This window comes from Orcinus orca, chromosome 2, assembly GCF_937001465.1.
Source record: "Orcinus orca chromosome 2, mOrcOrc1.1, whole genome shotgun sequence".
Lineage (NCBI taxonomy): Eukaryota > Metazoa > Chordata > Mammalia > Artiodactyla > Delphinidae > Orcinus > Orcinus orca.
In genome coordinates, this window is record NC_064560.1 from 91,380,289 (window position 1) to 91,396,108 (window position 15,820).

Consider the following 15,820-nt stretch of genomic DNA (forward strand, 5'->3'; position numbering starts at 1 on the left):
TGAAGTCACACAAAAGTCAGGAGAGGGTCAGGAAAGGACCAAATGCACTTCTAACTCTTAACCTTTCATTTCACCCTTTAATATAAAAAAAAAGCTAAGAAATACTCTGGGTGAGAGCAATGGTCCATACAAAGAACACTATGGGATATTCTGTACATGAGCTGAACCTACTTTCAGGATGTTACTTCAAAAGATGAATGAATGAATTAAAGAACAAATGACAGAATAAAATTATTTAGTTAGTCATTCAACTAATTATGTGTTGAACATCTAATCATTACAAGATGTTCAGTGCTCTGTACTAGGCCCTGTATGCAACGTTCTACATGAATCAATGAGTAAGACAAGAAGCTAAATAAGATCTGTTCCCCACTTACAAAGAGATTTCAGTGTAATAGGGGAAATGTACATGTATACTAATAGCAAAATACAAGGCACTATGTGATAACACCCGTAAGAGACATACAGAGAATTCTAGGGAGGTTCCAGGGAGAAGGTGAATGAGTGATAGATATACCAGATGTGACAGGATTTATTCAAGTAAGTTCAATGGAAGAGCAAGCTTTGGAGCTGACCCTTGAAGGGTGTTAAGTATTTTGATAAGTGGAGACATGGGTGAAGGCATTCTAATTAGAAAGAAATACATGAGTAAAAGTGTTGAAGTGAGACACTACTTGGGTTCAGATAAGGCAATGAGTTCAACTTAAAAGCAGCACAGGATTCAGACACATGAGATAATGCTTTAAAAGTAGGCTGATGACCTACTGTGGAAGACCTTGAGTTCCATTCCACAGAGCTTTTACTTGGGAAGTAATGTAGAGCCTTTGAAGACTTTTGAGAAGGGAAGAGATGTGACTAGAATTATGTTTTAAGAAGCCAAATCCAAGGGTACTGAGCAGAAATATAGTACAGAGCATGGACTTGAGGCAAGACTTCCCTGAGTTCAAAGCCTGGTTCCATTACATATTAGCTGTGGGACTAAGCTACTTAACTATTCTGTGCCTCAGCTTCTGCGTCTGTAAAATGAGGATCCATAATGGTAGTAACTGCAAAAGGTCACTGTGAACGTTAAATGAGGAAAATGTATGTAGAGTGCTTAGCACAGTACAAATGATCAATAAATGGGAGCTTGTATTTTTGAGAGAATAATTTAAAAGCTGGTCAACATGTCTGACAAGAGACAAAAACAAGCATCTGGATTTGCATGGTGACAAGGAAGGAAGAGATACTAAAAATTAAATAACAACAACAACAAAAAAAGACCCCAGAAAAATCAACAGGCTTCTAGACATTAGATATCAGCTAAAATAGGACAGTGATCCCTAAGAGATGGAATAAGATGAGTCCTATGACTGTTCAGCTTACTAACTAGACAAGAGTTTCCAGACCCCGCCCCCTGCATGGGACCCAGGGGGAGCTCAGTCACCTCCCTAAGCTGAGAGAACTCGGAGTTCGAGGAGGCCAAGGCAGCTAGAGTTCACTGGCAGAAGAGCAAAAGGAGACAGCTCCAGAGAGCTGCAGAGGACCCCTGAAGTCTTCAGCTGAGTAACAACTAGCACGCGGATGTCAGGAAACTACTGAGGCCAGGGAAAGAACCCCCAGAAAGAACCAGGAGAAACAATCTCCAAACCTCACACTAGGCAGAGTTTGTGTTCCCACCAGCCAGGATGGAAAACCTGTATTTGCCAAGGCATTGGGGTAAAGTATTCAGAAGATGACTGCTTCAGCTGACTGGGGAAAATTAGTTCTGGACTAACCACTGGGATGATCCCATCTCATAAAGCTTAAAAGCAAGTCCTGAAAGGATCAAACTGTTTCAGATTCACTAAACAGCACCTCAGAATAAAGCTCAAGAATATTTACAGGAATGAGCCTATGCCATACGACTGGCATCCAGCAAAAATTATAAGGTATTAAAAAATACAACCCCAAATGGGGAGAAAAAGCAATCAGACAAAACTGACCCCCAAATGACACTTATCATAGAATTAATAGGCAAGACCATTAATTCAGTTATCATAACTATATTCCACATACGCAAGAAGGTAGAAGAAAGATGGAGCATGTTAAGTAGAGACATGGAAGATGTAAAAAAGACCCATGTAAACTTCCAGGGATAAACAGTACAACGTCTGAAATGAAAAATATACGGAACAAAATTAATAACAGAATAGACAATGCAGATGAAAGGACAAAAACCTGAACATTTGACAACAGAAACTATTCAAAAGTGAAATGTTAGAGAGAAAAAAAAGCCTAGAATAAACAAACAACAGAGTATCATTTTGCTGTGGGACAACTTCAAGTGACCTAATATAAATGCAATTTAAGTTCCCAAATGTGTGTGGGGGGGGATACATACTTGAAGAAATAATGGCTAAAATTTCTCCAAATTTAATGAAAACTAAAAACCCACAAATTTCTATCTCAACAAATCCTAAGTACAGGAATCATGAGGAGAATTACATAAAATCTCACCAAAATCAAATTGCATAAGACTAGTGATAAAAAAATCTTAAAAGCAGACTTATACACACTACCAAATGTAAAATAGCTAGCGAGTGGGAAGCAGCTGCAAAGCACAGGGAGATCAGCTCGGTGCTTTGTGACCGCCTTAGAGGGGTGGGATGGGGGGGAGGCAGACGCAAGAGGGAGGAGATATGGGGATATATGTATATGTATAGCTGATTCACTTTGTTATAAAGCAGAAACTAACACACCATTGTAAAGCAATTATACTCCAATAAAGATTTTTAAAAAAGAGAAAAGCAGTCAGAAAAGACGTCAGTTCTAATGTACAGAGGAATAAAGATTTTAAATGACAGTAAGAATGAATGCAATGCAGAAAACAGTGAAACAAAATCTTTAAACTACTGAAAGAAAAGGACGATTAACCTAGAATTCTATATCTGGCAAAAATGTCTTCCAAAATTTAAAGTCAAAATATACACTTTTCAAGACATGCAGAAGTTGAAAGTATTCATTGCCAGGACACTCATGCACTATAAGAAATGTAAAAGATGGGAGTCCTGCAGACAGAAGGAAGATGATACCAGACAGAAATCTGGATCGACACAAGAGAATAAAGAGCACTGAAAAAATGTGAGTAAATATAAATATTTTCTTACATTTAAAATGCCTTTAAAAGACAACTGTCTAAAGCAAAAACAGTAACAATGTATTCTGGAGTTTATAACATGAGTAAGTAAAATGTATGATAACCAAGGTGACGATAAAGGAAATGAAAGTATACCGTTGTAAAGTTCTCACACTATAGGTAAAGTGGCACAATATTACTTGAAGGTAGGGCTTCTCTGGTGGCACAGTGGTTAAGAATCTGCCTGCCAATGCAGGGGACACGGGTTTGAGCCCTGGTCCGGGAAGATCCCACATGTCGCGGAGCAACTAAGCCTGTGCGCCACAACTACTGAGCCCACGCGCCACAACTACTGAAGCCCATGTGCCTAGAGCCCGTGCTCCGCAACAAGAGAAACCACCGTAATGAGAAGCCTGTACACGGCAATGAAGAGTAGCCCTGCTCGCTGCAACTAGAGAAAGCCCACATGCAGCAACGAAGACCCAACACAGCCAAAAATATATACATAAAAAATAAATTAAAATCACTTGAAGGTAGACTATGATAAATTAAAGATGTATACTACAAACTCTAAAGCAGCTGCTTAAAAAAAGGACATACAGACAGAATAAATAGAAAACAAAGAGCAAATTGATATACTTAAATCCAACCATATCAATAATCATATGAGATGTAAATGATCTAAATATCTCAATTAAAAAACAGAGATTATCAGACTGGATTAAACTACAAGTCCCAACTATATGCTGCCTACAATAAATCCATCCCAAATATAAAGATACAACAGGTTAGAAGTAAAAGGCTGTATCATGCTAACACTAGTCAAAGTAAAGCTGGAGTAGCTATATTAACATCAGACACTGTTGATTTCAGAGCAAAGAATATTACCATGGATAAAGAAGATCACTTCATAATGATAAAGGGGCCAATTCATCAAGAGGACATAACAATCCTAAATAACCTAACAGATCTTCAAAAAATATGAAGTAAAAAATGATAGAATTTCAAGGAAAAACAGACAAATACACAATTGTTCCTGCAGATTTCAACACCCTTCTTTCTTGTTGATAGGACAAGTAGATAAAAAATCAGTAAAGATACAGAAATTTGGAACAACACTAACAGCCAACTTAATCTAACTGACATTTATCCTACATCCTATACAACAGACTATACATTCTTTTCATGTGCACAGAGAAGACTTACCAAGATAAGTCATATTCTGGGCCAAAAATTAAACATCAATAAACTTAAAATAATTCCAGTTATACAAAGTATGTTCCTGGACCACAATGGATTTAAAATAGAAATCAGTAACAGAAAGATATCTGGAAAAATCCCCAAATATTTGGAAACTAAATAACACTCCTAAGATTTAATAAAAAAACTCTGCCTGTTTTAAAGAAATGATACATTTCTTTCTCTTAGAATATGACTATTATATAAGCAAAAATTGTTTTTGCCTTCACTGCCAAGAAGCTCAGGGCTAAACAAAAAGTTTAAACACAATAATCATATCTACTCAAATCATTCATTCATTCAACTCAGTTTGAGCATCTAGTATGTGATTTTATAGAATTGAGGGATACAATACAATACAGTCCCTGCTCTGTAGCTCAGTTTTATGGTCAGGTCTAGTGAATAGTATATTTGTAAAGCCCTACTGTTTTCATTTATTGAAAGTCTCTACTACTTTAACAGCTCTTTTTAAAATGTGTCCTTTCTTTTTTTTTTTTTTTGCGGTACGTGGGCCTCTCACCGCTGCGGCCTCTCCCATTGCGGAGCACAGGCTCTGGACGCCCAGGCTCAGCGGCCATGGCTCACGGGCCCAGGCGCTCCGCAGCATGTGGGATCCTCCCAGACCCGGGGCACGAACCCGTATCCCCTGCACCGGCAGGCGGACTCTCAACCACTGCGCCACCAGGGAAGCCCAAAATGTGTCCTTTCTTTAAAATTGCGTTTAATCCTTTCCAGAAACAACTGTTAGCCACACCCAACTAAATAATCATGCAGAAGAATTTTAATATCAGCCTAGGTTAAACATAATTCAAAATGTATGAAATTATGAAAAATTATAATGCACTTGCAAGGCCAAATAGTTAAGTTTTGGGGGGTGATTTATAGCAGTGCTCTCCTCTCCTGGAATAAATAACCTAAAGTTGACTGTCTTTAAATACACCACTGACAACAATCTAAAAGTTTTGACATCGGAGGAACAAACAGATAACTAGATAAAAAGGAAAACAGTGTTGGAGTTGGTGGAGGTGTCCTCTGAATGAAGAGGGAGCTCAGAACGTACAGAAAGAACAACCCAATGACGAGCTGGTACCACAGAGCTATACTCAGTGAACTCAGGGGAAGACTGAGGTGGAACCTGGCCTCTACAGTACCTACCCTGGAAACTGTCTGGACTCCAGGGTCCTCCTCTTTCAAATGTGGGCCATGACAGATGATCTCCAAGGTCTCTTTCAGTTCTACAATTCTGTAAACCTAGTTTGGCTGGAATATCAAAGAAAATATCCCAAGAAGGAGCTCTGTGGTAGTGTCTCACCAAAATCTATTTGAGTTGTTAAAACTAGACTTGATAATACACGTAACACATTCTAGGTGCTATATTAGGTGTGGTATGGAAGAGCTGAGTCTCAGTTTTGGTTTAACTTTACTAAAAGGTACAACCAATTGCAATTTAAGTGTTCTGATTCTTAGTTTCCTAGATAAGATAAAAAGATACAGAAATATATACTATGCAAGTATTGGGGAAAGAGACTGAATTCTCACTATGGTTAGCTAAGAAGGAATCCTGGAGGAGATGGACCTTGAAAGGATAGATGGAAGTCAAAGGGATGGGCAAAGCAATTATACCCCAATAAAGATGTTAAAAAAAAAAAATAAAAAAAAATAAAACAAACACCTACACACCAAAAAAAAAAAAAAAAAAAAAGGGATGGGCAATGGTAATAACTTATATAAAAGCTACAGGGTATAGCAGAAGACATGTGCTTTGGAGCTGATGGATTTTGTTTTAAATCTTGGCCTTGGCTCTTCCATCTGTGTGACCTTGGACAATTCAGTTTTCTGAGTCTCAGTGTCCTCAAATCTAAAATAATAGGCTTAGTTTTTTAAGGATTAAAGATAATAGCAATATAGAGTCTAGCACAATATCTGGCATATAGTAGTCATTCAAAAAATAAAAGCTTTCATTATTAAGGGCCCAGAGACAGAAGATAATGGGCATAACAGAAAGCAACATGCAGGTAAAGGAGAGGATGTGGCTGTAAAGGTAGGCAGGGGCCTATCTGTAGAGTGCCTAACCAATTTGCAGGGGAGTAAGGAACAAAGCAGGCCTGACCAGTTTGTTAGCTAAGAGCCCAGTTTGGAAGTGGAGTTCTATAGAGTTAATTTGAGGTAATAAAGGTTTCAGTCAGAGGTGCAATTCAAGAGACTCCATTAGGGAAATCTGAGATAAAATGATGGGAAAATCAAGCACCAGCAGCCAATGCCAGAGATTAAATCCAAAGTAGCACGGGCAGGACTGGGATCTTGAAGTACAGCAGGGATGGGGTGTGACCACGAACACAATGGAAACAAGTAAGGAGCATCTAAGGTAGTTGCCTAGAAGATCCCTGAGTTACGCGCAGCTTCACTCCATTCGGGCTGCGGTGTTAGGGTATCTCAGGATGCCATAAAGATGTAAAGAAGCGAGGTAGACATCATAGGCTTTATGTTGTACACTGTTGGGGCTGGGGGAAGAGGGGTGCTAAGAGGGGTGTCAGATCGGGGATTCAACTTCTCAACTCCAGTGGCAGAGTGAAAGGTACAGTGAGGAAATTATTATAAAAGTCCAGGTAGGAGGTATGTGGGCCTGATACAAGGCCAAAGCAATGAGAATAGAAAGAAAGTGACACATGGACCCATTTCAGGGGAAATTTCTGACAGGATGTGGTGACTTACAGGATGTGGCAGATGAAGGAAAGAAAGGAGTGAATAACTACTAAGTTTTTGAACTGTAAGATGAGGAAGACAGTGATGCCACTGAGCCGGGAACACAGAAAGAAGTGTAGGTGACGATGATGAATCACAATTCGAGGAGCTTACAACTGAGCATTCGGAGGCACTTAAAAGACGCGAATGTCACAACAGGGCCAGAGCTTCCATCACCCACCACCCAAACCTTAAAGCACTTCATTTCTTCTTTGACAATACCTGTGACTCAAGCTAAGGGGGCTTGGGGGCGGGGAGAGCATCAAAAATTTCATGAATTTCATAAAACTTATCCAGCACTTACCTTTACAGCTAATATTTTCCCACTTGGAACATGATATGCTCTACGGAAAGATAAAAAAATAATAAAATCACTTGGGATCACTAAACAACCTACCAAGTGGTTAAGGACATAAATGTATATCTGAATACATCCTCAGCAAGGGGATATATGATACTTTCAAAGAACACTAATAACAGTAGTAATTTACATTTTCTATTGAGCTTAATGGTTTACACAGTGAGTCACTTTGTAGTACCTTAAAATAACCCTCTGAGGTAATGCTGGTGTAATTATACACTTTTTAGAGCCCAGAACTCTGAAGCATAGAGAAGTTAAGCAGTTTACCCAATGGCACGAGTCAGTAAAAGGCAGAACTAGACATTAAACCCAAGTCTTCTGGCTTCAGATCCCTTACAACATACTGTCACTGTGTGTGTGTGTGTGTGTGTGTGTGTGTGTGTGTGTGTGTGTGTGTGTGTGTGTGTGTGTGTGTGTGTGTGTGTGTGTCTTCTACAGCTCTCTGCTAAGCATGGTACAGAGCCACATAAAATGGGAGGTTTCCCTTTTATCTCAGTTATATATACAGATAAACTACATCCCTACATTTCATCAAAATAATCTCAAAACACATGGCTTAAGATATAAATTCATGTACAAAGTCACACAATACAAGGCTCAAGTATGAGGTTCATCTTTTCCTAAAGCTGGCATCTCTCAGTATTTTTTTAAAAAGCTACAGAACAGAGGCAAGCTCAAATGATCAGATACAGTGAAATAATTACAATTTAAATCAAATAATATGAATACATTCATTTATGAAAAAGAGTAAGAGAATGTTTGCAGAAATAAAATACCATTACATCTCATCAAGACCTTTTGTATTGAAATGAAATGTGTATGCACGCACTGCAAGGAATGCACATTCTGACCAACTATCCAAAAACAATTTGCTTTATATAAAAATTTCAAAACAAACCAAATAACATAAACAAGCACTGTTATTACAAGTCCATATAGGTATAAAGAAACAAATTAGTTTGGAAGAACTAAAATCTTGCTCCAGAGAAGATTTTACATATTAGCCAAGATCCAATTGATCTTCCCCTCACCCAGTTAGTGTTAAGATGTAAGTGGGGTAAGGAAGATGTGAGGGAATGGAATTTAGCTTCTCAGGAATTCCCCATCCTTACATACCAAGTTGCTAAATAAATTTACCAGGCTCCCAATTTTTACTGGGTAATGACCTAGTAGTAAACATTGTTCATTCCTTTTATTTTTTAATTGAGACATAATTGACATGTAATATTATATTAGTTTCAGGTGTACAACATAATGATTCAATATTTGAATATATTGTGAAATGATCACCACAGTAAGTCTAGTTAACACCCATCACCACACAGTTACAAAAATTGCTTATTTCATAAAACAAAACATATATTTCACTATTATCAAAATGAAAACATCATTTTCTGTTGTTTTGGCACAAATATTCATTTTTAACACCTTTATTGAGGTATAATTATATATGGTAAAATTCACTTGTTTTAAGTGTACAATTCAAGATTTTTAGAAAATTTACAGAGTTGTGCAATCACTGACAAGTGTTTTTAAAGTGACTGACTTAAAGAAATCGTTCAGTTATTAAGAACCTACAAGTATTTGTAACTTTTCACATATAAAATGTTATAAAATCAGGCATGACTAAGAAAAAACATATATATCAACATTAATGCATATATCCATACATAGGACTGTTATAAAAAATTCATTCTGCTTCTCCTACTTGAGTGGACAAAGGTTAAGCCTATTATGGAAGGTACACTTAGCCTTTATTTTATCTATTAATTGTAGAGAAATTCACGTATATCTCATTTAAAGGAAAGGTAAGGTTATAAAAATCAGCAATTGTTCACTTTACCAAAGAGTATTTTAATCTGTATAAGTGTCTAAAGACTTTCTCTAAACACCAACCTCCCTAGTATATATAAATACTATTAAATTATAAAACTTAAATTATTAAAAAATTTTTGTACTTTGTATAAAGTGATACACATTTTTAAAGTGGAACCCTTATATTATACTGGTTTTACAACAAATTACCAGTTACTCTACTACCTATGATAACATCAGACTTTTAAAATGTGAAACTACATGTCATGATTTGATTCATGATATATCTGAACTCATGTAATAAATTAATACATAAAAACTTACATTGTATTTCTTCTCAGTGCAAGACAGAGAAGTTTGTTGGACTAGGCCAATTTGCAGTATGACTTGAAGGAATTTAGTAACTTTATTCCAGGTAATATAATATGTAACATTTAATAATGACATATTATTTTTCCTCTTGAATTATCATGGTCTCTTCCAATTTCAACATTATAAAATACTAGATATTAGGGCTCCCCTGGTGGTACAGTGGTTGAGAGTCCGCCTGCCGATGCAGGGGACACGGGTTCGTGCCCCAATCCGGGAGGATCCCACATGCCGCGGAGCGGCTGGACCCGTGAGCCATGGCCGCTGAGCAGCTGGACCCGTGAGCCATGGCCGCTGAGCCTGCACGTCGGAGCCTGTGCTCCACAACGGGAGAGGCCACAACAATGAGAGGCCCGCGTACCACAAAATAAATAAATAAATAAATAAAATAAAATACTAGATATTAGAATCACTAACTGAAGGCTGAAATGTAAAGATAAATAGTTGAATGCATACACAAGGATTCAAAAGTTGTAAAAAGAACAGTGATGTTACACTGGACAATGAGTACACCTGGATGTTTTAGACCAACAGGAGCGATAGGGAAATGATTAGCAAGTAATCCAGTATATATACCATACTGGACAGTTTGGCAACTTAATTAGCTTGTCAAGAAAGCCGATCTCTTTTCCAAAAGAAGGGTCTCCTATTTCCACATGAATTAAAAGCGGAGGCTTGATGATTTAATTATGATGCATGCTAATTCATCCGTGGAAGTTTGGGTTCGATTTCGAGCAATAAAGATGCTGTGTGGTTTGGTTTACAGTGCAATGAGAGTACCAATTTAACACTTAATCATCAATGAGAAGTGGATGACAAAAGCAGTGCCAGGTATGAGTCCAGTGTGTCCCTTAACTTTGCAAATGGCATTCTACCCAGAGAAAAGGAATTTGTTTATTTTCAGTGGATACTGCATCTCAATTGCCTTGACCTCAATTGTCTTGATCTTTCTCAACACTGTAAAGTGATTAATGAAGTTTGAATGGAGGCTCTGGTTACACCAAAAGACAACTATACACCTCTGCATTGTTTTAATTAACCGCTAACACTTCAAATTAGTTTGTTGCCACAGTAATTACCTGTTCCAGTGAGTGCATGGAGGGAGTATTTTTATAAGTTATTTTTAGCGCTGAGTCCTTGAGCGTTCCATTTTGTTTGTGACCAGCACAGGGCTTCTGGGAATAGTCCCAGCCCTTAAAATTGAGCACACAATATATATACACTTTAGGATTGTAAAAGCTAAGTAGCCTGGTATAAACTTTTTGAGTTTTTAAAATAACAAGGAGACCAGTAAAAGAGAACATCTATACTTTCCACACTTCCTTACTTTCTTTTTCTACTTGGAACCATAGGTTCTATGTGACTGGACAAAAAAGTTGGTACCAACCTTTAATTTTGGTAGAGTACAAATTCAGATAATATATTGAGCAAATAGGTAATATAAAGAACTGTCTTATCTAATTCCTTCCTTTTGCAGTAGAAACATCTAAAAGCCAGGTTAAAAAACTTGTCCAAGCTTACACAGTCAATGGCAACAACAAGACTGGAACTGAGGCAGAACATATATATGCTAGGACCTAAAAAAGTATGTGGTAATGTTTAAGTGTTCTTAACTGCATTCTAGAACAGGGGAACTCATAATTCAAAACTTACAAAGGTGCTGACCTATTTCAATCAGGCTAAGACCATCACACTGAATCTTTCCAAGCAAGGAATCTTCTGCAATCACTGCCAATCTACCAGGGGAGGCAGAAGAGTGAGGTTTGTAATCTCTAAGTCACTGCCTGGGTTCTGATGCTAGCTCTGACACTTCTTCATGTGAACCTGGCCTGTTATTAAACCTCACCTTGTCTCAAGTGCCTCAAGTCTGAAAAGGGGAAATCAGTCCCTACGTTATAAACTTGTGAAGTTCAGTGAGATAAGGAAAGCACGTAGGACAGGGCCTGGCACGTAGTAAGTGGGCATTACATGTTAGCTAGAAAGTTTTCAGGGTAGCTGGGTTTTTTAAAACCCACTAAAACAGGCTGAAAGGCAAGAGTTATCTCTGTGCTTTAAGACTCAGGCTATGTGCTCTACAAAGGAAGGCTAATAAAACTTTAACAATGAAGACTGGCAAAAAGCTGCAATATAGCACTTACTGTTAAGAAAAGCAAGTAGTGTTACATCATGGTGAACCAACTTTGAAAACAAAGAATTAGTCATCTGAAATGCTATGGCTATACCATGATTCAAATTCTAAAATTTCTTACCATGCTTATCTCTTGACCACTAGTTAACTTAATTACACTCAGGTGTGGTAAGTGCCACATTCCAGGTATGCATCTTAGCAGAAACACCATTGGACAGTAACTGTTGCTAAATGAGAAGCCTAATTTTTTATTCTCCTTGGATTAATAGGAAAATTTAAGCTACCTTAAAACATCCACACAACTTCCTTTAATATACACCCTCATAGACTATAACATTTTGAGGCCTCTCCTAGCCTTCAGACTTTAGTATCTCTGTTATAACCCCCAGCACACTGCAGAAAAATTGTTTATATGTCTGTCTTCCATACTGGGCGGGGACACTACCATGTCTTAATCACCTTTGCATTCTTTATGCTTTGCACAAGTCCTGGCCCATGATATAGGTACTCCAAACTTAACAGATATTTGACAAATGATTATTACTTCTGGATGAAAAAAGTTTATGTAACTGTTGAATAAAGCAGAAATGTATTTAATTAATGCATTTAATTAATTGAATGCATGTAGACATTCTACATGCATTTAATTAATTAATTGAATGCATGTAGATATTCTACATGCATTTAATTAATTAATTCCATAACCTTATGAGTAGGAGCAGGAGGTATTCTTCCCTAGCTTTACTGTGATATAATTGACATACAACATGAGTAGAAGTTATTATCCTCCCCATTTTATGGGTAGATTTCTAAGTGCTGAATCAAAAGTCCTTACAAGGATTTCAGGATCTGGCCCTTGATTACCTCACTAATTTCTGCTTCTGCCAATCTCCCTGATCCACAATACTCACTCTGCTCCACCAAACATCTTTCTGCCTCAGGCCCTTTGCACCTACACTCAGCCTGGACCACTCTTCCTCCAATATCCACTTGGCTTGCTCTATCACTTCCTTCAGGTTCAATGTTACTTCTTTGACTATCTTACATAAAACAGTCCATTTTCTCTTTCTTTATTTTTATAGAATTCATCAACAGAGTTGATAAATTTTATTTATTCAATTTATTTATTGCTTGTCTCATACCACCAGAAAGCAAGCACTGTGAAAACAGGGACATTTTTTTTTGTTGTTCACTACTGTACCTCCAGTGCCTAACACTGTGCTGGGCACATTTTATAAATATTTGTGGAATGAATGAATAAATTTCCTGAACTGCTATAGGTCTTTTTATTTTTTTAATGACAAAAGTTTTGTTTTTCTAGGAAATTGTCCATTTTCTGTTTTCAAATTTATTGTCGTAAAGTTATTCATTATATCCTCTTTTTTTTTTTTTTTTTTTTGCGGTACGCGGGCCTCTCACTGTTGTGGCCCCTCCCGTTGTGGAGCACAGGCTCCGGATGCGCGGGCTCAGCGGCCATGGCTCACGGGCCTAGCCGCTCCACGGCATGTGGGATCTTCCCGGACTGGGGCACGAACCCATCGGCAGGCGGACTCTCAACCACTGCGCCACCAGGGAAGCCCATATCCTCTTATTTTTAAAGTCTCTGCCTAGAATTATGTCCCCTTTTAAAATTCTACTTTTATTATTTGTGTCTTCTCTCTGTTATACTTGAGAAATTTTTCCAAAAATCCCACTGCTGGTTTTCTTGAATTATTAATATTTCTTTAATTTTAATTTCATTAATTGTTTTCTTTAGTATTCCTTTCCTTCTACTTTCTTTGGGTTTAACCCCTTCCCTTTAAAAAAAATTATTGATTTAGATGTTAAACCTATTTATATCCAATTTTTTTCTGACATATATACAAAAAACTATCCTTTAAGTAAGACTTGGACTGCAGCTCATGAGTTTTCATATATGATATTTTTTTACTGTTCAGTTGTAAATATTTTTATCCCATTATGATGTGTTACATGACCAATAAATTATTCAGATGTGTGCATTTTAATTTCCAAATGAATGAGAGGGTTAACATTATTATTTATTTCTAAACTAACTGTATAGTCAGAAAAAGTGACCTGTATGTTACAAATTTAATTGAGACTTGCTTTGTGCCCTAGTACATAATCAGTTCTTTAAGTTTTCTGTACCTGAAAATAATATACATATCTTCAACATGACTGATAAAGAGTGCTCTATGATCATGTGATCAATTTGTTCACTATGATGCTAAACTCTTCTATATCTTTATTTAATTTTGGTCAGATTGATCTGTTGATTACTGAGACACATTCTACCACTATAACTGTGGACTTATCAAATTTTGTAATTCTGTTAAGTTTTTTGCTTTACATATTTTAAGGTTATGTTATTAGTTATATACAAGCTTAGGTCTATTACGTATTCACAGTCTTTCTCTTCTATCATCATATAGTAGTCCTTTCTATCTTCATCCCTTAAAAAACCCCAGAAAACAAAAAAAACACAAAACTTTCTGCCTTAAAGTCTGCTTTGTCTTATGTTAATATAACCACAATAGCTTTCTACTGATTAGTTTTTGCCTGGTATCTTTTCCCCAACCTTTTCCTTTCAACCTTTCTATGTCTTTACGTTTTAGGAATACATTCTAAAATAGTCAAAAATAGTAGATAGCTGTATTTTTTAAAGTTTCACTTGACCAATCTACTAACTGGCAATATCAGTTGACATATTTAATATACTTATTAATATAGATTTATTTCTACCACCTTATTCATTTATTTTACACCTCTCTCCCTCTACTATATTGGATTATCCCTTTATTCCCTCTATTTGTTTCGAAGTTATACATTCCATTCATTATCTTTCAGTTGTTACCCAAACGTTTTTAAATATCTGACTTAACAAAATATAAAGTTAATTGCTATCCCTATTCTTCTCTCAAACAATATAAAAATCTCAGAATGCTATAATTCCAATCAGCTCTTCTCATCTTGTATTATTTTGTCCAGTCTTTTTGTTTGACTGACTTCATTTTAATTTTTTTTGGCGGTACGCGGGCCTCTCACTGTTGTGGCCTCTCCCGTTGCGGAGCACAGGCTCTGGATGCGCAGGCCCAGCGGCCATGGCTCACGGGCCCATCCGCTCTGCGGCATGTGGGATCTTCCCAGACCGGGGCACGAACCCATGCCCCCTGCACCGGCAGGCGGACTCTCAACCACTGCGCCACCAGGGAAGCCCTGACTTCATTTTAAAGCCCCTAATCACTACAACTGTTGTTTTGTAGTCACATTTACCTAAATAGTCACCATTCTTTCTTTCATTTTATTCCTTTCCGGATTCAATTGGATTCAGTTTCTTTCTACCTAAAGCATTTCCCTCAGTTACAAACTAACTCTCCCTCCTTCCCTATCAAACTACCTTTTTCTCTCTCCCTGTCTACACACATAGACACACATATATATTCTTTTATATTAATTTCTGAAGATGTATTTATTTTGCCCTCACTCTTGAATGATAGTTTAATTGAGACAATCATTTCCTTTTCATCTTTTGAGGATACCATTGTCTTTCAGCTTTCATTACTATTGTTTTAAGTCTGCTGTCCTCAATTTGCTGGCCAATAAATGCCACTGAAGGTTCTTGGACAGAAAAGTGATATGATCAAAATCCTAATTCTGGCTACATATTACCACAATACTACTAGAAATGAGGAGAAACCAGAGAGAGCAAGGGGCACTTAGAAAGCTATTAGTCTACATAAGAGGTGGTGATATGAACCTACGTAGTATTCACAGATATGGAAAAGGGGAAATAGATACAAAAGATTTTGGCCAGAGATAATTTAGGAAACATGGGGATTAGGAAGCTGAATCTAAAATTTCAAGCTAAGATCACAGGAGAATTATAGTGTTTATTAACAGAAATAGAAGAATCTGACCTAGTTAGCCTTTGACTACATAATCCTGCACTTTTAAGCTCCATGAGGGCAGAGAGCACACCCACTTCATTCAACAATGTGTATAAAGCATCTAGAACAATACTTAGCACACAGTAGATACTCGATTATTTAGGAGTTCATAAATAAATGGG

The 15,820-nt window shown here is 37.2% G+C and overlaps 1 protein-coding gene across 13 annotated transcripts in view; it reads right to left on the reverse strand.

Moving 5' to 3' along the window:
• Positions 1-15,820, reverse strand: part of MAP2K5 (mitogen-activated protein kinase kinase 5) — a 267,619-nt gene that overhangs the window by 178,206 nt on the left and 73,593 nt on the right. For all 13 annotated transcript variants that reach the window (XM_004276230.4, XM_004276229.3, XM_049706939.1 and 10 more), the window contains one exon: positions 7,383-7,422. In XM_004276230.4, coding sequence (XP_004276278.1) covers positions 7,383-7,422 — 40 coding nt within the window. The remainder of the gene's footprint in view (positions 1-7,382; positions 7,423-15,820) is intronic.